Raw genomic sequence first — 19,680 nt, 5'->3', positions numbered from 1 at the left:
CATGAACTGCAGTAGGTCTTCAAGAGAATCCTGACATGCCTTGCCTCTCCTCTGCCTATGCAGAAACAGCATCACCTTTGCTAGACACCTTATACTTAATCTGTAATCTGTTTTCCAGCCTGCAAACAGGAAGATGCCCCCAGACAGTGCCCTGTGAACAGGCAGGATCTGTAGGGCCAGGGGGAGGGCACAGAGGGTGGGATGGTCTGTGAGCACTGACAGGGAAGAGACATGGACAGGGAAACACCTCCCAGGGGAGAATCTCCAGGCAGCAGGGAAATGATCAGAAATGAGAGGAAACCAAACCCGGAATTGTTATGGGAGGGAGAACAGAGAAAACTCTGTATGACCCCCTGTAGTGCAGATCCCTCCTGTGAGCAGCCCCCTGGCCTCTTGTCCCACCCAGCAAAGCCTCTGCCCTCAGGGCCGGGGGCTCCAAGGCATGAAGCAGCTCCTGTGCAGCCAGAGCTCCAGTTCCTCTGCAGAGCACAGGGGCTGAGAGCAGCTGCCCGGCAGTGTTGGTGTCTGGGAGGTGGCTGCACAGCTGGGGAAGGGTGACGCTGTCTGAGTGCCCGGCTGCCTCTGCCCTGGCCTCTCTCACACCCACCCCCACCGCATTTTCCTTCTTGCTCCCCTGCTCTGGGTCACTGCTGTTGGGATCTTGTTCTTGCTGTCAGGCTCTCTGGGGATGGCAGTTTCAGCTGCAGAGTCACAGCCTGAGCTTGTGGGTCCTTTCCTGCAGGTGTGTCCATGGGCACACGTGTCCCAGCTTTGCTCTGACCTGTGGGCTGTGGGCAATGCAGTCTGTGGGCCTGGGGAATGAGCTGTGTGTGTCCTGGGCTAAACGTTGGGTGCTGAGACCTTAGGGAAGGATGAGACCTGTCATGGTCTGAGGTGGATCCCTCTGCTCTCAGCAGTGCCTGGTGGCTTTTCAGGGTAACATGGGAGTGTGATCAGGCTCCATCTCAGAAAGGTGCCAGCCCAGGGCAGCTGGAGCAAGACAGAGGGACAGAGCAGCTGCCCTCACTCTGCACTGACCCACAGGCATCCTCTGGTCTCGCAGGACTCGCTCTGTTCTCCCTGAGTGCAGCAGAAATGCTGAGGGTTTCTGACACCCAACAACACTGCCCAGGGTGGGAGGGCAGAAGCAGCTGTAGAAATGCCAAACCTCTCAAAGTCAGTTTCTCAGGCCTGGGGTTACAGATGCTGTCAGTCCCTTCTGCACCAGGAGCGGTTCCAGCTGACAAAGCTGAACCCCAGGACTGGCCCCTGCCCACCCGATCACACAGGGTCAGGCTGAGTCCTCAGGAGCCCTTGGGCAGAGACCCTGCTCTTCATTGCACACTCACCAAGCACCAACGAGGGCTCCAGCCAGGACGTTCTCCTGGAAAAAGAAAAGTGTCTCTTTGTCTGACAGGGTGGGAGGGTCTGTGGGAAATGGTTTTGATGATTCCCAGAGAAGTCTCATCTAAACCTTCACTATCTTTTCCTCCTATAACAGGTCCTCATGCCCAGAGGCAGCCAATGTCCAACAGCAGCTCCATCACCCAGTTCCTCCTCCTGCCGTTCACAGACACACGGGAGCTGCAGCTCTTGCACTTCTGGCTCTTCCTGGGCATCTACCTGGCTGCCCTCCTGGGCAACGGCCTCATCATCACCACCATAGCCTGGGACCAGCACCTCCACACCCCCATGTACTTCTTCCTGCTCAACCTCGCCCTCCTCGACCTGGGCTCCATCTCCACCATTGTCCCCAAATCCATGACGAACTCCCTCTGGGATACTAGGGCCATCTCATACTCAGGATGTACGACACAGCTCTTTTCATTTGCATTCTTGATAGTAGCAGAGTATTGTCTTCTCACCGTCATGTCGTACGACCGCTACGTTGCCATCTGCAAACCCCTGCACTATGGGACCCTCCTGGGCAGCAGAGCTTGTGTCCACATGGCAGCAGCTGCCTGGGCCACTGGGTTTCTCAATGCTCTGCTGCACACGGCCAATACATTTTCACTGCCCCTGTGCAAGGGCAATGTCCTGGGCCATTTCTTCTGTGAAATCCCCCAAATCCTCAAGCTCTCCTGCTCACACTCCTACCTCAGGGAACTTGGGCTTATTGTGTTTAGTGGATCTTTAGTTTTTATGTGTTTCATTTTTATTGTGGTGTCCTATGTGCAGATCTGGAGGGCCGTGCTGAGGATCCCCTCTGAGCAGGGACGGCACAAAGCCTTTTCCACCTGCCTCCCTCACCTGGCCGTGGTCTCCCTGTTTGTCAGCACTATCATGTTTGCCTACCTGAAGCCCCCGTCCGTCTCCTCTCCATCCCTGGACCTGGTGGTGTCAGTTCTGTACTCAGTGGTTCCTCCAGCAGTGAACCCCCTCATCTACAGCATGAGGAACCAGGAGCTCAAGGATGCCCTGAAGGTACTAATGGCTGGATTCTTTTCAAAGGCATTACACTTCCCATCATCTGTATATCACTCATGACATGACTCATGACAGGTCCAACCTGTCTTTTTTGTGTTTTGTAGTTTTAGGTTAATTTTTGAAGTTCGGGGAAGACTTGTTTGGTTTTGCTTTTTTAACTCTGATAATATTGCCCTCAAAGAAATGTTATTTTTCATCCCACATCTCTGTCCACCTTTACAGATCAAGTCAAAGACCTTGTAAATGAGAAGTTGTGTTTCTGTGTATTTAAAGAAAATAAATGACCCTGCAGTGAACTGTTTGTCTGAGATCCTTCCTCTGCAACCTTTGTGAAGCTCAGCACAAGGTGTCTGTGTGTGAAGATGCAGGAAACAGTTACAGCAGAGCAGCTCTGCCAGGCAGCGCCAGCCTTGTTCTTCCCAGAGTCCTTCTCTTTCCACTCCCACACTCTCCTTCTCAGCCCTTGTCTTGCTGCAAGGCCTGAGCGCTCCCAAGGCTTGGTCGCCGTCCTGCTGTGTGTCAGTCCTGTGACCAGGACAGGCGGTGGGCACTCCTGTGACAGAGCCGGCCTCAGAACAGCATCTCCATCAGCAATGGCATCTCCTTAGCACGGTGCCTGGAGGGTTAGTTCTTCTTCCAAAGTTCCTTGAAGAACATTTCTTAGTAACAGACTCTCAAGAGGCTCGTTGCTTTGCTTATTTCTCTGTGGGCTCAGTGTGAGGAGATCATGGTCCCAGTGTGGCTTTCGAGGGACTTCAGGCTGGTTGCTCAGGTGTTGGTTGTTGGTGGCCAGCACCCATGCACAAGGTGAATAAGGCAGGGTCCCTCTGAGCACCCTCCATGGCCACCCAAGAGCTTGTGTGTGAGGTGGTCAGTGGCAGTGACCACCATCAGCTGGGGCCACCTCCCAGCCTGACCAGTATGGCCCCGCAGAGTCACCACAGCCCACTTGATCTACAGAGCAAAACCCCCAGCTCGGGGCTGTGGGCAGCGTGGGGACAGGGTGCAGGAATGCCAGCCAGGCCGGTGCAGGTGTGCTCTCCTTGGGCAAAGGCTCTGTGGGGAGATGGGACATCCTGGGAGAAGAGCAGGGCACTGTTTGTGTGCAGACATGGAAAGAGAAACCCTTTGCCTGTGGGTGACAACTTGGGTCAGGCTGCGCTGTCCCTGGGGCAGCAGGAGCTGCCTGAAGAGCCCCGGTGCTGTCCTGGGGAGCGGGGCTGGCACAGGGACCTGAAGGATTCCTGGTATTGGGATATCCTGAGTGTCGCAGCCAGAGAGACACTGTCACTGACCCCCCTTTCCTCCATTTCATTCTACAGGGCCTGCCCACATGGAGCTTCTCTGCTGGGCTGGGCTGGAAAGTGCCCCAGAGAGGGAAACACCAGTGAAAACTGAAGTGTGTGAGCGTGCAGGATAGGGGCACCAAACTGGGAGGAAGGGCTGACACACCAGAACGCTGTGCTGGCATCCAGCGAGACCTGGACAGGTTGGAGGACTGAACAGAGGAGAACCCGAGGAAGTTCTACAAAGGCAAGTGCAGGGTCCTTCCCCTGGGGAGGAATAACCCCAGGCACCAGTACAGGTTAGGGGCAGAGCTGCTGGAAAGCAACTCTGCGGAGAAGGACTTGGGAGTTCTGGTTGATAACAGGTTGACCATGAGTCAACAATGTGCCCTTGTGGCCAATAAGGCCAATGGTACCTGGGGTGCATTGCAAAGAATGTGACCAGCAGGTCAAGGGAGGTGAAGCCTCCCCCTCTGCTCTGCCCTGAGGAGGCCACATTTGTAGTTACTGGGTCCAGTTCCAGGCTCCCCAGGACAAGGAATTACTGGAGAAAGTCCAGTAATGGACTACAAAGATGACAAGGGGTCTGGAGCATCTTTCTGATGAGGAGAGCCTGAGAGAGGGGGTTTGTTCAGCTGGAGAAGAGAAGTTGAGAGGGGATCTTATCAATGTTTATAAATATCTCAAGGGTGGGTGCCAAGAGGAAGGACCAGACTCCTTTCACTGGTGCCCAATGATAGGATGAAGGGCAACGGGCACAGGCTGAAGAACAGGAGGTTCCATCTGTATAATGAGCATAAACTTCTTTACTTGGAGGGTGACAGAGCCCTGAAACAGGCTGCCCGGAGCAGGTGTGGAGTCTCCTTCTCTGGAGACATTCAAACCCACCTGGACTTGATCCTGTGAGATCTGCTCTGGGTGGACCTGCTTTAGCAGGTGAGTTGGACTGGATGATCTCCAGAGGTCTCTTCAACCCAAACAAATCTGTGATTCTGTGGGGCACACAGCAGTGGTCTCGCATGGCCAGGCCTGCTGGGAGAGACATGAAAGGCCAGGAGAGCAGGGTCTGGTCTGTGCCCATGTTCCTGGACACGCTGTGGCAGCTGTCCCAAGGCATTCGTCACAGATCAGCCCATTGCAACCACCATTTTGATTATTGTCCTCTCACCACACCTGAGAGAGGTTGTTTGTCCCTCCGTGGAAGGAATCTAAATGACTAGGTCAGAACTCTGAGTGCACAGAAAGGACATATAAGCATCCATATAGTGTTTGTGGGGGGAAATGAGCCCAAATGAGCACAAATGCCTCAGCTATCGCTGTGGAGGACACTGAGGCCTGTGGGACAGGTCAAGGTCACTTCATGTTGAGAATAACTTCCCCAAGAAACCACCTGAATGCAGCACTGGGATGTGATTCCTTGAACTGAGGTCAGTGTGACCTCCCTGGAGACCTGATACAGCTCCACCACCCAGACTCAGTTGCTGCCCAGCTTTCTGAATGATGACGGCACCATCTCTGCTTGCAGCACTGTCAATACTTTTTCCTGCAACTCTTGCCTGTACTGAGTGCTGAGGTGTTGTGTTGTTTGTTTCTTTGTTTTCTGGTGGCCACATCCTGCAACCAGTGTTGTCCCTAAGCCAGCCACTTCATTTTGCAAGAGTCACAGGCTGCATAGCCAGTCTTCAGAAGGCAGCTGCACCTCGGATATGGGGATTTCTACCCCTGCAGTCACCACTTCCAGCCCCTTTACCAGCGTTGTCACCCTCCTCTGATGTCTCACCTGCGTGTCGATGTCTTCCTTGTCATTTAAGGTGCGACCTCATCAGTGCCGAGTATGAGGGAACGATCACTCCTCTAGTCCTGCTGGCAACACTATTCCTGATAGAAGCCAGGAGGCTGGTGGCCTCTTTGGCTACCTGGGCACACTCTGGATCATGTTCAGCTGCTGTCAATCAGCACCCTAGATCCTGAGACTGTAGCGTTGCCTATGGTTGTTCTGACCCAAGTGCAGGACACAGCACTTGGCCTTGTTGAACCTCATACAAGTGGCCTCAGCCCAACCCTCCAGCCAGTCCGATCCCTCTGCAGAGCTTTCCTACCCTCCAGCAGATCAACACTCCCACCCAATTTGGTGTCACTGGAAACTTACTCAGGGTGCACTCGATCCCCTTGTCCAGTTCATTGATAAAGAGATTAAACACAACTAACCCCAATACTGAGCCCTGGGGAACACCACTCGTGACCGATCACCAATTGGATGTGGCTTCATTCAACACAACTCTTTGGGCCCAGCTAACGCATCCCTGTAGTCCCCTTGAGACTCTTGCCACTTCTTCCAAAGGTTATAAATTCTCCTTTTATTCCCAAGTTCCAGCTGCAGCTCTCTGTTCAGCCAGGATGGAACTTCTTCCCTGGGAGCTCGCCTTCTGGCACAAGGGCACAGCTGCTCCTGCACCTCTGAGATCACCTTCTTGAAGAGAGAACAGCCTTCCTGGACTCCGTTGTCTTTCTGGACTGCCTCCCAAGGGACTCTGTCAACCAGCCTTCTGAACAGATCAAAGTTTGCCTTTCGGAAGGCTAAAGTAGCAATTCTGTTGACCACCCTCGTTGAGTCCAACTCCTGTCCCTGCACAGGACACCCCTGAGATCACACTGTGTGTCTGAGGACATTGTCCAGTCTCTTGTTGAACATTGCCAGGCTTGGGGCCACGACACCTCCCTGGGGAGCCTGTTCAGTGTCCAGCACCTCTGGGGGAAGAATCTTTTCTTAATGTCCAACCTAAACCTCTCTCAGATCATCTTCCTGCCATTCCCTTGGGTCTTGTCATTGGTCACTAAAGATAGGAGTTTGGTGCCTCCCCTTCTTCCTTCCCTTATGATGAAGCTGTAGACTGTGATGTGGTCTCCTCTCAGACTCCTTGAAGCTGAACAAAACAAGTGACTTCAGCTGCTCCTCATACGGCTTCCCCTCCAAACCCTTCAGTAATTTTGTAGCCTCTTCTGGACACTCTCTAGCAGCTTAGTATCTTTTCTATTCTGTGGCACCCAGCCCTGCAAACAGTGCTCCAGGTGAGGCTGCAGGAGAAGACTCTAGAACATAGGAGAGACCCTAGATCAGCGTCAGTGAGATAATGCTGCAATCACCCCTCCTCCAAACTGAAAAATAATAAACTATACACTTTACTAAAAAAAAAAGTAATTTTATTACAAGGCTTTTGAAATCATTCTCTGTAACTAGAGTAGGAAAACTCTCTAATTAACTATACAAGACTAAAAGGAAATTACAAGAAGAGACAAATTCAGAAGCAAAAAGTGCTAAGTACATTGAAGTATTAATGAGTTCCACTGAGGGCAAGTACCAGCAAAACTCCCCAGGGACTCGTTAGAGCAGAGAACTGGAGGCCATGATGGCAGATAAACAAAGGGAAGCGTGCAGGCAGCTGAGGTGCTGAGAAAACCCTGGTTTAGTGGGATGAAGCAGAGAGGCCAAGGCCTGGCCCCCAGCCCCTGGGAAGGCAGATCCTGTCCCTCACACGTTGCTCAGGGCTCTTCCTGGGGCAGGGGATGTGGGCTGTGTGGTGCTGAGTGAAGGACAATGGTGTGACCGTTCCCAGCCTTACTGGGGTGTGCAAGGAGGCCATGAGGTGCCCCAGTGCCTGAGGACATGTCTCCTCACAGCCCTTGGTGGCAGAGGCGATGGCCATAGACAAGGGGACAAAGACTTGGGTTCTCTTGGTGACATCCAGCCTTGCCAGTGCCCTTTGCCATCTCCACCACAGGTTGTCCTACACTGTCCCTCAGCTGCTTCTGTTTCCCTGCAGGCTGTAGACACCCATCTCGCTTCCTCCCCTTGCTCTCACCCTGGTATTTCCATACATTGACTGAGGTGTCTCCACTCTCATGCTCTGTTCCTGGAAACACAAGTACATGGACTGATCTCCTGCTCCTTCTGGATGATTTCTAGTACCACAGCACTGCCCTTTGAGTGACATTTCTTCCTCCTCATGTCCAGTCTCCACGTTTTAACCTGTGATGTGTGGCAGTGTTTCTCTCCTCTGCTGTAGAAAGGAGGATCCTGAAAACTACTGACCTGTCAGCCTCTTACCTGTGCCTGGGAAGATCATGGCTCAGATCCTCCTAGAAGCTGTGCTAAGGAACAGAGAATGGTGACTCAACCACTTCCCTGGGCAGCCTGTTCCACTGCTTCACAACCTTTTCCATGACAAAATATTTCCTAATATCAATTCTGAACTTTCTCTGGTACAAGCTGAGTCCCTTTCCTCTCATCCTCTCACTTGCTACTCAGGAGAAGACCAACACCCTCCATGCTACAACATCTTTTCAGATAGTTGTACAGAGCAAAAAGGTCTCCGCTCAGTCTCCTTTTCTCCAGGATAAACAGCCTCAGAACCTCCAACTGCTCCTCAGCAGACTTGTGCTCCAGACCCTCAACAGCCTTGTCCCCCTCCTCTGCACTCACTCCAACACCCCAAGGTCTTTCCTATAGTGATGGGCCCAAAACTGAACCAAGAATTTGAGTTGTGGTCTCACCAGTGCCGAGTACAAGGGGATGATCGCTGCTCTGGTTCTGCCCACTACACTGTTCTTGATGCACATCAAGCCATTGGCCTTTTTGGCAACCTGGGCACACGCTGGCTCATGTTCAGCTGCTGTCAATCAACAACCCCAGGTCCTTTTCCACCAGGCAGCTTTCCAGCTACTCTTCCCCAAGCCTGTAGTGTTGCAGAGGATTGTTATGACCAAAGTGCAGGACCTGACACTTGGCCTTGTTAAACCTCACACAAATGGCCTCAGCCTAATGAAGCAGCAGCTCCAGATCCCTCTATAGAGCCTTCATACCCTCCAGCAGATCAACACTCCCACACAATTTGGTGTCATCTGAAAACAGAGTCAGGGTGCACCTGATCCCCTCATCCAGATCATTGATAAAGAGATGAGAGAGAACTTGCCCCAATACTGAGCCCCGGGGACACCACTCATGACCGGCCACCAACTGGATTTGGCTCCGTTCACCACAACTCTTTGGGCCCGTCCCTCCAGCCAGTTCTTGATCCATCACAGATACACCATCCAGGCCACGAGCTGCAGCTTCTCCAGGAGATGCTGTGGGACACGGTGTCAAAGGCTTTACTGCAGTCTAAGGACACAACACCCACAGCCCGTGTGGTGGATTCACTCCCCACGACAGACTTTCCCTCATCTGCTCAGCCGGTCACCTTGTCACAGAAGGAGATCAGGCTGGTCAAGCAGGACCTGCCTTTCATCCAGCCATGCTGATTGGGCCCGATTGCTCGTCTCGTGTGTGTGACCTCACAGTCCTTTCCCAGCCATGTTCCTTCTGCTGGCCAATCCCCTGCAGAGGCAGAAGTGACCTCACAGTGCCCTCCACAGCCATTGGCTTCCTACTGGACTATGAGTTCCTGAGACACAAGTGACCACACGACATCGTACCCACCATCACCCTCCTTGTGGTGAAGTGTGTGAGCAGATCAAACTAAGCTGCTTTCATCAAATTTATCCAATAGATTTCCTATCAAGGGTTTGAGTGGAGAAACGTTCCTCAGAGGAGCTGCTGTATTTACTCTGGGGCATTTTACATTTCTGCTTCTGCACCTAATTTTCTTCTTCTTCTTTCTCTGTCTTTTCTGATATGAAAAGCCCTCCAAGGAAAAGATTAATGGAATCCTACAATAACACAGGTTGCAAGAGACCCCTGAACACCCTCTCTGTCCCACTGACCTTTATGGCACACCAAGGAATAGCTGATGGCATTTGTGCTCACTTGGGTTCATCTCACCACATGCACACAGTGGACATGCACATGATGTGTATGTTTGCAACGCATCTGCACAATGAAAACAGGGACTTTTGACCTAGTGTTTCATAGAATCATAGAATGTCCTGAGTTGGAAGGACTCACAAAGATCATAGAGTCCAACTCCTGTCCCTGCACAGGACACCCCACAGGTCACCCCGTGTGTCTGAGGACGTTGTCCAGTCTCTTCTTGAACACTGTCAGGTTGGGGCCGTGACGCCTCACTGGGGAGCCTGTTCAGTGTCCAGCACCTCTGGGGGAAGAACCTTTTCCTCATGTCCCACTGACCCTCCCCTGGCACACTCTTCTTCCATTCCCTTGGGTTCTATCATTGGTAACCACAGAAAACAGATCAGTACCTTCCCTTCCTTCTCCCTTTGTGAGGAAGCTGTAGCCACCATGAGGTCTCCTTTGAGTCTTTTCTTCAGCTCTGATGCTCAGAAACCCCTTGGTTTGCTTTCTAAAGAAGAAAGGAGGAGCCATGACCTCCAGGCAATGGGAAGGGGGATCCTGTCCTTCACACACGGCTCAGGGCTCTTCCTGGGACCGTGGGATGTGGGTGTGCAAGGCCCAGGGAAGGACAACACTGGGACAACAACTTCCAGCTTCCCCATGGGGCTGCAAGGAGGCACCAAGGCCCCAGTGCCATGGGGACAACATGTCTTCTCCTGGGCCTCAGTGGCAGAGACAACTGCCCTGGCCAAGGGGACAGAGACCTGGGTTCTGTGGGTCCCTTCCAGCCTTACAGCGCCCTTTGCCATCTCCACCACAGGCTGTTCTACACGGTGCTACCCCTGCCCCTCTTTCCCTGCAGGCTGCAGACACCCATCTCGCTTCCCCACCTGCTCTCACCCCAGCATTTCTGCACCTTCACTGCTGTGTCTGCACCCTCACTGGCTGCTCTTTGGAACACAAACCATGGGCTGATCCAGCTCCCTCTGGGTGACCTCTTGCCCCACAGCACTGCCCTTTCAGTCACATTTCTTCCTCCTCATATCCATTTGTCACCTTCCAAGTAGACTTCTTTTTTCTCTTTCCTGCTTCTTCCCACTATCAAGAAAAGCTCAACCATCTCACAAACTGCCCTTCATGCAGGGAACCAACCCGTTAGGCTTCTTGTGGTCTTTTACCTGACCAGAGAGAAGTCACCTCGCCATGGTCTTCTAAATCCCATGAGTGCTGCTGGCCTTTCAGCTTCTCTGACAGACACGACCATGTCCCTGCCGATGTCCTGTCGTGTTCTCAGGTGGGATGGACATGACAATCTGTCTCTCTTCCTGGGTAAGACCTGTGGGCCCTTGGGCAGAGGTTCTTTCCCAGCCATGTCCCTGCTGCCGGGCTGTCACCTCCAGACACAGAACTGACCCCACTGTCCCCTTCACAGCCACAGGATTCTGACTGGATTATGAGTGTCTGAGACTCAGCTGTCCTCATAATACCGAACCCATCCATCCCCCTCCCCATAGCCCAGTGCCTGACCAGATAACAGTATGCTTGTTGTATCAAATTAAACAAATGTATTTCCCTCTAAATGTTTGAGTGGAGAACCTTTTTTTGCAGTAACTATTGTTTTTATGTTGACATCATTTCTATTTCCTCTTCTGCCTCTTTTTTTTTGTCTTTTCTGCAGATATTCTATATTCAAAAACGTGTCCAGGGGAAAGACTCATTGAATCATAGAGTCAGTCAGGTTTGAAGAGAGCCCTGAACATCTTGTTTCACTCTCCTTCCCAAAGCAGGGTTACCAGGTGAGGTTCTTCAAGGTCTTCGCTCAGGTTTGCGTCAACTCCATCACAGCACAGAAGGGAGGATAAAGACCTTCAGCAGTTTTGGCCCAAATGCTGGTCACTGGGGGATGACACACTAACTGCACAGATGACACTGCATCGCAGATGATATTTGGGCTTGATGTTTCAGTGAACTTCCCACCAAGCATCGACTTCCTCAGCACAAACAGCATCAATTGGGCTATAAGGACACCACTGGAGACCATGTCCAAGGCCTGGCACAATTTCATACACACAACGTGCCTGTCTTTCCCCTGCCCATTTTGGTTCACAAGTCTCTTTCTTGTCCTTCAAGTGCCTGCAGATGGCTGCAGGAGGACTTGTCCCGTCACCTTCCCAGGGACACAGACAAGCTGACCAGCCTGTGATTCTCCCCATTCTCCTTCCTACCTTTCTTGAATATGGGTTTGACGGATGCCAGGACCTCCTGGATTGCACTGTCATTTTGAAAACACAATCCAGAATCACAGGGCAACTGAGGCGAATCTCACTGGGTCAGTGGGGATTGTTCCCAGAGTCACACACAGAAATGTCAGGGTTGTGCCAGGTGTCCATAACTGAGTTGGCTTTGTGGACTCTCAGCTGAGGCAGAATCATAGAATCACAGAATACTCTGATAGGAAGAGAGCCTTGGGATCATTGAGTCCAACCATAGCCCAGCTCTCGCACTAAACCATGTCCCTGAGAACCTCGTCTAAACACCTTTAAACCCCTCCAGGGGTGGTGACTCCCCCACTGCCCTGGGCAGCCTGTTCCAATGCCTGACAACCCTTTCCGGGAAATACTTTTTTCCTAATATCCCATCTAAACCTCCCCTGGTGCAAATTGCGGCCAGTTCCTCCTGTCCTATCACTTGCTACTTGGGAGAAGAGACCAAGACCCGCCATATTGCAACCTCCTGTCAGGCAGTTGTGGACAGTGAGAAGGTCTCCCCTCAGCCTCCTGTTCTCCAGGCTGAACAGCCCCAGCTCCCTCAACCGCTCCTCATCACACTTGTGCTCCAGCCCCTCAGCAGCTTTGTCGCCTCCTCTGCACTCTCTCTAGTACCTCAATGTCCTTCTTGAGATGAGGGGCCCCAAACTGAACACAGGATTCAAGGTGCGGCCTCACCAGTGCCGAGAGCAGTGGCACAATCACTTCTCTAGTCCTGCTGACCACACTATTCCTGATACAAGCCAGGATGCTGGTGGCCTTTTTGGCCACCTGGAAACATTCTGTCTCATATTCAGCCAGCTATCGATCAACACCCACACATCCCGTTCCACCAGGCAGCTTTACAGCCACTCCTCCCCGAGCCTCTAGTGCTGCCTGGGGTTGTTGTGACCCAAGTGTAGGACCCAGCACTTGGCTTTGTTAAGCCTCAGACAATAGGCCTCAGCCCCATGATCCAGCATGTCCAGGTCCTTAGGCATGGCCATCCTCATGTCCCACATCATGAGGAATGGACATGGGGACCTCAGTTCAAGGCAGCACATCCTAGTGCTGCGTTCAGGCCTTCATGGAACATGCAGGAATAGTTGATGTTGTACTCAGTTGTACTGAGTCGGGTTCTTCTTATGTACATGATATGCATGCTCATATCTCATCCATGCGGTGGAAACATTGGCTTCTGACTTACTCATTCAGTGTCCTTGTGTTGAGGGATGAACAACCTCTCTCAGCTGGGGTGAAGGGCCAGTGCAGGAAAAGGTGGTTTTGAGGGGCTGGTCTGTGGTGACTGTCCTGGGCCAGTTTCCCCAGGTTGTCCCATGAACATGGGCACACACCAGCCCCTGCTCTGCTGGTGCTTCAGGGCTCTCCCAGGAGGCCTGGCTGGTAGAGGACACTGCTGTGTGCCAGCCCTGCACACTCACACACTTCAGCCGTTCACTGGTATTTTCTTCTCTGGGGCATTTGCCAGTTCAGCCCTCCCACCCCCTCCTGAATTGTGCCACCCCCCTGCCCTCTCCCCAGCCGAGCCCGCAGAGCAGCCACACTGGAACCGGAACTGGTCCCACAGCAGTGGGGACCAGTGAGAATGAAGGACAGTGAGAATGTTCATCCAGCCAGCAAGCTGAGTGGGTCTCCAGCACAGGCAGCTTGCAGACCCAGGTCCAGACTGGCTCCCCAGGACAGCATGAGACATTTGGCCTAGGGGATCCTCAGGAAGGTCCTGCTGCCACAGTGCCAGGGCCACCTGCCCCAAGCTGCCACCTGCAGCAAAGGGTTTCTCGTTCCATGTCTTTCCTGCACACATACAGTGCCCCACGCTTCTCCTGGAACATCCCGTCTCCCCACAGAGCCCTTTCCCAAGAGAGCTGAGCTATGCTGACCTGGCCAGCTGTTCCTGCCCCTCTTCCCACGCTCCATACAGCTCCGATCTGGCGGTGCTGCTCTGCAGAGCAAGTGGGCTGTGGTGCCCAGGGCCATGGGGTGAGTCCGCAGATTCACGTTGGTCAGGGTGGGAGGAAGACCCAGCTCAAGGTGGCTCCTGCTCAGTCCCCCTCAGCACACAGACATGGCTCCTGCGGCCCCAGAGATACCAGAGAGAGGATTCTGGGCAAACAAGTCAGTGCGGGGTCCTTTATTTCATTTATACACACAAAGATTACAGCTCCCTATTTACACAAAGACTATGGGACATACCAGACAGGCAGATATGGACACAGCCATAGGAAAACAAATAATTTTGCTTGTGAATAGCATTAATATAAGCAAGAAAAACAAACACTAAAGAGAAAAACAAACAAACAAACAAACAAAACCACAAAAGCTACAGAACTCAGGTTGAAATAGTAATGCGTTATATTACAAGTGACATGCAGAAGCAGGAGGTCACTTTATTACTGCTTTTGAAAAGCGAACAGTCATCAGTTTCCTTATAGACTCCTTGAGTTTGCTGTTCCTCATGCTGTAGATGAGGGGGTTCACTGCTGGAGGCACCACTGAGTACAGAACAGACACCACCAGGTCCAGGGATGGGGAGGACATAGAGGGGGGCTTCAGGTCAGCAAACACACCAGTGCTGACAAACAGGGAGACCACAGCCAGGTGAGGGAGGCAGGTGGAAAAGGCTTTGTGCCGTCCCTGCTCAGAGGGGATCCTCAGCACGGCCCTGAATATCTGCACATAGGACACCACAATGAACACAAAACAGCCAAATACTACTAATATACTAACCACAAGAAGCCCAGCTTCCCTGAAGTAGGAGTGTGAGCAGGAGAGCTTGAGGATTTGGGGGATTTCACAGAAGAACTGGCCCAGGGCATTGCCCTTGCACAGGGGCAGTGAAAATGTATTGGCCGTGTAGAGCAGAGCATTGAGAAACCCAGTGGCCCAGGCAGCTGCTGCCATGTGGACACAAGCTCTGCTGCCCAGGAGGGTCCCGTAGTGCAGGGGTTTGCAGATGGCAACGTAGCGGTCACAGGACATGATGGTGAGGAGACAATATTCTGCTGAAGCTAAGAAGACAAACAGAAACACTTGGGCAGCACATCCTGTGTAGGAGATGGCCCTGGTGTCCCACAGAGAGTTGGCCATGGATTTGGGAACAGTGGTGGAGATGGAGGCCAGGTCAAGGAGGGCGAGGTTGAGCAGGAAGAAGTACATGGGGGTGTGGAGGTGCTGGTCCCAGGCTATGGTGGTGATGATGAGGCCGTTGCCCAGCAGGGCAGCCAGGTAGATGCCCAGGAAGAGCCAGAAGTGCAAGAGCTGCAGCTCCCGTGTGTCTGTGAACGGCAGGAGGAGGAACTGGGTGATGGAGCTGCTGTTGGACATTTGCTGCCTGTGGGCATGAGGACCTGTCATAGGAGGAAAAGATAGTGAAGGTTTAGATGAGGCTTCTCTGGGAATCATCAAAACCATTTCCCACAGACCCTCCCACCCTGTCAGACAAAGAGACACTTTTCTTTTTCCAGGAGAACGTCCTGGCTGAGCCCTCGTTGGTGCTTGATGAGTGTGCAATGAAGAGCAGGGTCTCTGCCCAAGGGCTCCTGAGGAGTCAGCCTGACCCTGTGTGATCGGGTGGGCAGGGGCCAGTCCTGGGGTTCAGCTTTGTCAGCTGGAACCGCTCCTGGTGCAGAAGGGACTGTCAGCATCTGTACCCCCAGGCCTGAGAAACTGAGTTTAAGAGGTTTGGCGTTTCTACAGCTCCTTCTGCCCTCCCACCCTGGGGAGTGTTGTTGGGTGTCAGAAACCCTCAGCATTTCTGCTGCACTCAGGGAGAACAGAGCGAGTCCTGTGAGACCAGAGGATGCCTCTGGGTCAGTGCAGAGTGAGGGCAGCTGCTCTGTCCCTCTGTCTTGCTCCAGCTGCCCTGGGCTGGCACCTTTCTGAGATGGAGCCTGATCACACTCCCATGTTACCCTGAAAAGCCACCAGGCGCTGCTGGGAGAAGAGGGATCCACCTCAGACCATGACAGGTCTCACCCTTTCCTAAGGTCTCAGCACCCAACGTTTAGCCCAGGACAGACACGGCTCATTTCACAAACTAAACAGCATTTTATCTGTTGTAGAATCTTTGCTTTTCCGTGGGGCTTTCAGATACCCACAGATGCTGTAGGACAGGTTTGTATCGTGGAGGGAAGCTCACAGCTTGGAAAGAAACCCCAGGGAGATATCCAAGTGTCCTGATGATGGCATTTGATTGAGGGAGACTCAGCTCATTCCCCAGCCCCACAGACTGCATTGCCCACAGCCCACAGGTGGGGCTGGGACACGTGTGCCCATGGACACAGCTGCAGGAAAGGACCCACAAGATCAGGCTGTGACTCTGCAGCTGAAACTGCCATCCCCAGAGAGCCTGACAGCAAGAACAAGATCCCAGCAGCAGTGACCCAGAGCAGGGCAGCAAGAAGGAAAATGCGGTGAGGGTGGGTGTGAGAGAGGCCAGGGCAGAGGCAGCCGGGCACTCAGACAGCGTCACCCTTCCCCAGCTGTGCAGCACCTCCCAGACACCAACACTGCCGGGCAGCTGCTCTCAGCCCCTGTGCTCTGCAGAGGAACTGGAGCTCTGGCTGCACAGGAGCTGCTTCATGCCTTGGAGCGCCCGGCCCTGAGGGCAGAGGCTTTGCTGGGTGGGAGAGGAGGCCAGGGGGCTGCTCGCAGGAGGGATCTGCACTGCAGGGGATCAGTCAGAGATTTCTGCATTCTCGCTCCCACAACAGTTCTGGTTTGAGTTTCTCCTCCTTCCCAGATCACATTGCTGCTTCCCAGAGATTTTCCTCCTGGAAAGGATTTCTCTGTCCCATGTCTTTTCCCTGTCAGCGCTCACAGACCCCATCCCAAACTCTGTGTGCTCACCCTGGCCCTGCAGACACCTGCTTGTTTGCAGGGCACTGCCTGGGAGCATCTTCCTGTTTGCAGGCTTGAAAATAAAGACAGGTGAGACTGATCCTGCTGGGACCACCAAAGGTAATGTTGCATCTGTCCATAAGCAGAGGAGTCACTGGAGGCCCATCAGGAGGCTACTATCAGACCTTACAGCTGAGTGGTCTCACTGACTTGTTCAAGCACGAGAGCTCCTTCTCCATTTCTCCTCTCAAATTCCCCAAGAGGAACAAATTGAAAACATAGACTCCGGAAAGCTCCTTAGCTTTACTGTAATACCTGCCTTTACCTTCTCTTTCTTTCAAAAAGCCCATTGGAAATATCCTGGGGATGATGTGGAGATTTTATCATCCCTGATCCATGCAGGACCCTCTTGACAGCAGAACAACCCTCTCCAGCCAGGAGCTGCTTCTTCCACCCAGAGCTTCTTCTCTCAGTGTTGTTGGCATCTCCCAGGCAGGCTGAGCGCTGACCCTGGCAGGCGGCAGAGTCCCTGCCCGGCACAGCCGTGGGGTGTAGGGACCCTGCTCTGCAGGACAGCCCTGGGCACTCCTGGATGCACATGCAGCTTCACACTCTGCAGTCATCCCTGGGTGAAGGAAAGAGACATGCCCTGTCCCTCTGAAGGTACAGCAGAGAAGCTCAGCTCTCTATAACGTCTGTTTTTGCTACACTGGAGAAACTGCAAGGATCCTCCTGACATATGCCATAGGCTGTGGGATGTGCCAGCTTTAGGATCTTTTTAGGAACTGCAGCTGAATTGGGCTATAGCCAGAAACTTACTCTTTTAAGGGCTGTGAAGATTTGTCTCTCAATGAGCTCTCAGCATCCTCCACCCCATGTTGTCTTTAACCTCTCTGTGCTTGGCTCCTGTGCCCTCGGTGCTGCAGGCAGAGCCCTCAGCCCTGCTGCGTGTGCAGAGGAGCTGCTCCTGGGCAGAGCTGTCTCTCTGCAGCGCTGCCGCTGCCATGAGCTCCCTGTGTCCCAGGAGCCCAGCCCAGCTCAGCAGCACAGGAGCAGCCCTTGATGTCCCTTTCTCTGTCCCCTCTGGGCTCCTCCAGGTGTCCCTGGAGCTCTAGGGGATCCTGCTGTGAAACAGTCCTCCAAGCACAGTCATGGTTCATATCAAAACACAATTGAAACTCCAAAAGGAATTGAAGGACACCAAGATAAGCTGTTACTACTTCATTAACACCTGAAGAAGAATCCTAAATACTGTGAGACTACTACTGAATTTAGTAAGACAAGGTGTAGATAGACCTGAGATACTCTGTCTTTGCATCAGTTGCTACCAGCAAGGTCTTCCAGGCCTTTGTGCTCTCAGGCAGGACTCTGGAGGGCAACAACTGTGGTGGATGGGGATCAAGCCAGGGGTTTCATGAGCAAACTGCAGCCTTACCAGCCCTTGGGGCCAGAGGGTTTGCATCCAAGAGTGCTGGGAGGGTGTTTTTCTCCAGTTGATGCTGATCTGTTATGATCCCAGTAAAAAATCAACTCAGAGTCTGTGAGGTATAGTTTAAAATGCTGTTTATTAGGTCTGGCACTACAAGAGGGGTATCACAGAGCCAATCTGTGTCCCTTTAGATAGTGGGATCCCAGGTGGTGTGGCACTGAACAGGCTTCTGAGCCAAATGCTCTACTATGGTGCCCCAGCTGAGGTACTGTGGTCCAAATGTGCACTTCCAGGAGGTGCCCCATGTCTTGTCAAAGCCCTGATGCTCACCTTGACCTGGTCCTGCCCAGCAAGCAAGAGCTGATCAGGGATGTGATAATCAGTGTCAGCCTTGGCTGTCATAACCAGGACATAGTGGGGTCCCAGGTGCCAAAGGGCAGCGAGTGAGGCCAGCAGCAGAGCACAGACCTGGGACTCCGGAGGAGGAGTCCTTGATGTACTTGGGAGACTCATACAAGTGGTGCCATGGGAAGCATCCATACACACATCAGCCTTCACCCCAAGCACTAACCAATTTAAGCCACACTTTCTATCATCCATACACACATCAACCTTCGCCCCAAGCACTAGCCAATTTTAAGCTACACAGACAACCAGTGAGCAATAAACACAAACGAACAAACAAACAAACAAAACGTCCCTGTAGCTTACAGTTAAAGCATGGCACTGAAGATGCCAAGACGGCCCCACACCCACCCAGGGACAAAAGACTTAGTCCTAACCTTACCATTAGTTCTCGCTAGACATATACATGCAAGTATCCGCGCCCCAGTGTAAATGCCATTGACTCCTACACCGTAGGCAAAAGGAGCCGGCATCAGGCACGCCCATAGCAGCCCAAGACGCCTTGCTTAGCCACACCCCCACGGGTACTCAGCAGTAATCAACATTAAGCAATAAGTGTAAACTTGACCTAGTTATAGCAACTCAGGGTTGGTAAATCTTGTGCCAGCCACCGCGGTCCCACAAGAGACCCAAACTAATCGTTCGCGGTGTAAAGAGTGGACTCATGCTTATCACATTAATTAAGGTCAAAACGTAGCTGAGCTGTCATAAGCTTAAGATACACTTAAAACCGCCCTAAAGATGGCCCTAATTCGTATGATTTACTAAACTCCATGAAAGCCAGGGCACAAACTGGGATTAGATACCCCACTATGCCTGGCCCTAAATCTTGATGCTCTATACAACCAAAGCATCCACCCGAGAACTACGAGCATGAACGCTTAAAACTCTAAGGACTTGGCGGTGCCCCAAACCCACATAGAGGAGCCTGTTCTATAATCGATAACCCAAGATACACCTGACCACTTCTTGCCAAAAACAGCCTACATACCGCCGTCACCAGCTCACCTCTTCTGAGAGTGCTACAGTGAGCACAATCGCCCTAAGCCCGCTAACAAGACAGGCCAAGGTATAGCCTATGAAGTGGAAGAAATGGGCTACATTTTCTAGCTTATAAAATCTCACGAAAGGGGGCATGAAACAGCCCCTAGAAGGCGGATTTAGCAGTAAAGCGGGATAACATAAGCCCCCTTTAAGCTGGCTCTGAGGCACGTACATACCGCCCGTCACCCTCCTCAC

The 19,680-nt window shown here is 52.6% G+C and overlaps 2 protein-coding genes across 2 annotated transcripts; one reads left to right on the top strand and one right to left on the bottom strand.

Moving 5' to 3' along the window:
• Positions 1-1,524: 1,524 nt before the first annotated feature.
• Positions 1,525-2,537, top strand: LOC135577818 (olfactory receptor 14J1-like). The gene is made up of 2 exons (XM_065047939.1): positions 1,525-2,424; positions 2,532-2,537. The coding sequence occupies exons 1-2, from the start codon at positions 1,525-1,527 to the stop codon at positions 2,535-2,537; spliced, it is 906 nt and encodes a 301-aa protein (XP_064904011.1).
• Positions 2,538-14,150: 11,613 nt separating this feature from the next.
• Positions 14,151-14,711, bottom strand: LOC135577817 (olfactory receptor 14J1-like; the record flags this gene model as incomplete). Its single annotated transcript, XM_065047938.1, has 1 exon — positions 14,151-14,711. A coding segment is annotated over one exon (561 nt), but the record flags the coding sequence as incomplete, so codon positions are not given.
• Positions 14,712-19,680: the final 4,969 nt, after the last annotated feature.

This window comes from Columba livia, unplaced genomic scaffold (genome assembly GCF_036013475.1).
Source record: "Columba livia isolate bColLiv1 breed racing homer unplaced genomic scaffold, bColLiv1.pat.W.v2 Scaffold_141, whole genome shotgun sequence".
NCBI classification, from domain to species: domain Eukaryota; kingdom Metazoa; phylum Chordata; class Aves; order Columbiformes; family Columbidae; genus Columba; species Columba livia.
The sequence above is the reverse complement of the archived record's forward strand: the minus strand, read 5'-3'. Positions and strand labels throughout refer to the sequence as shown.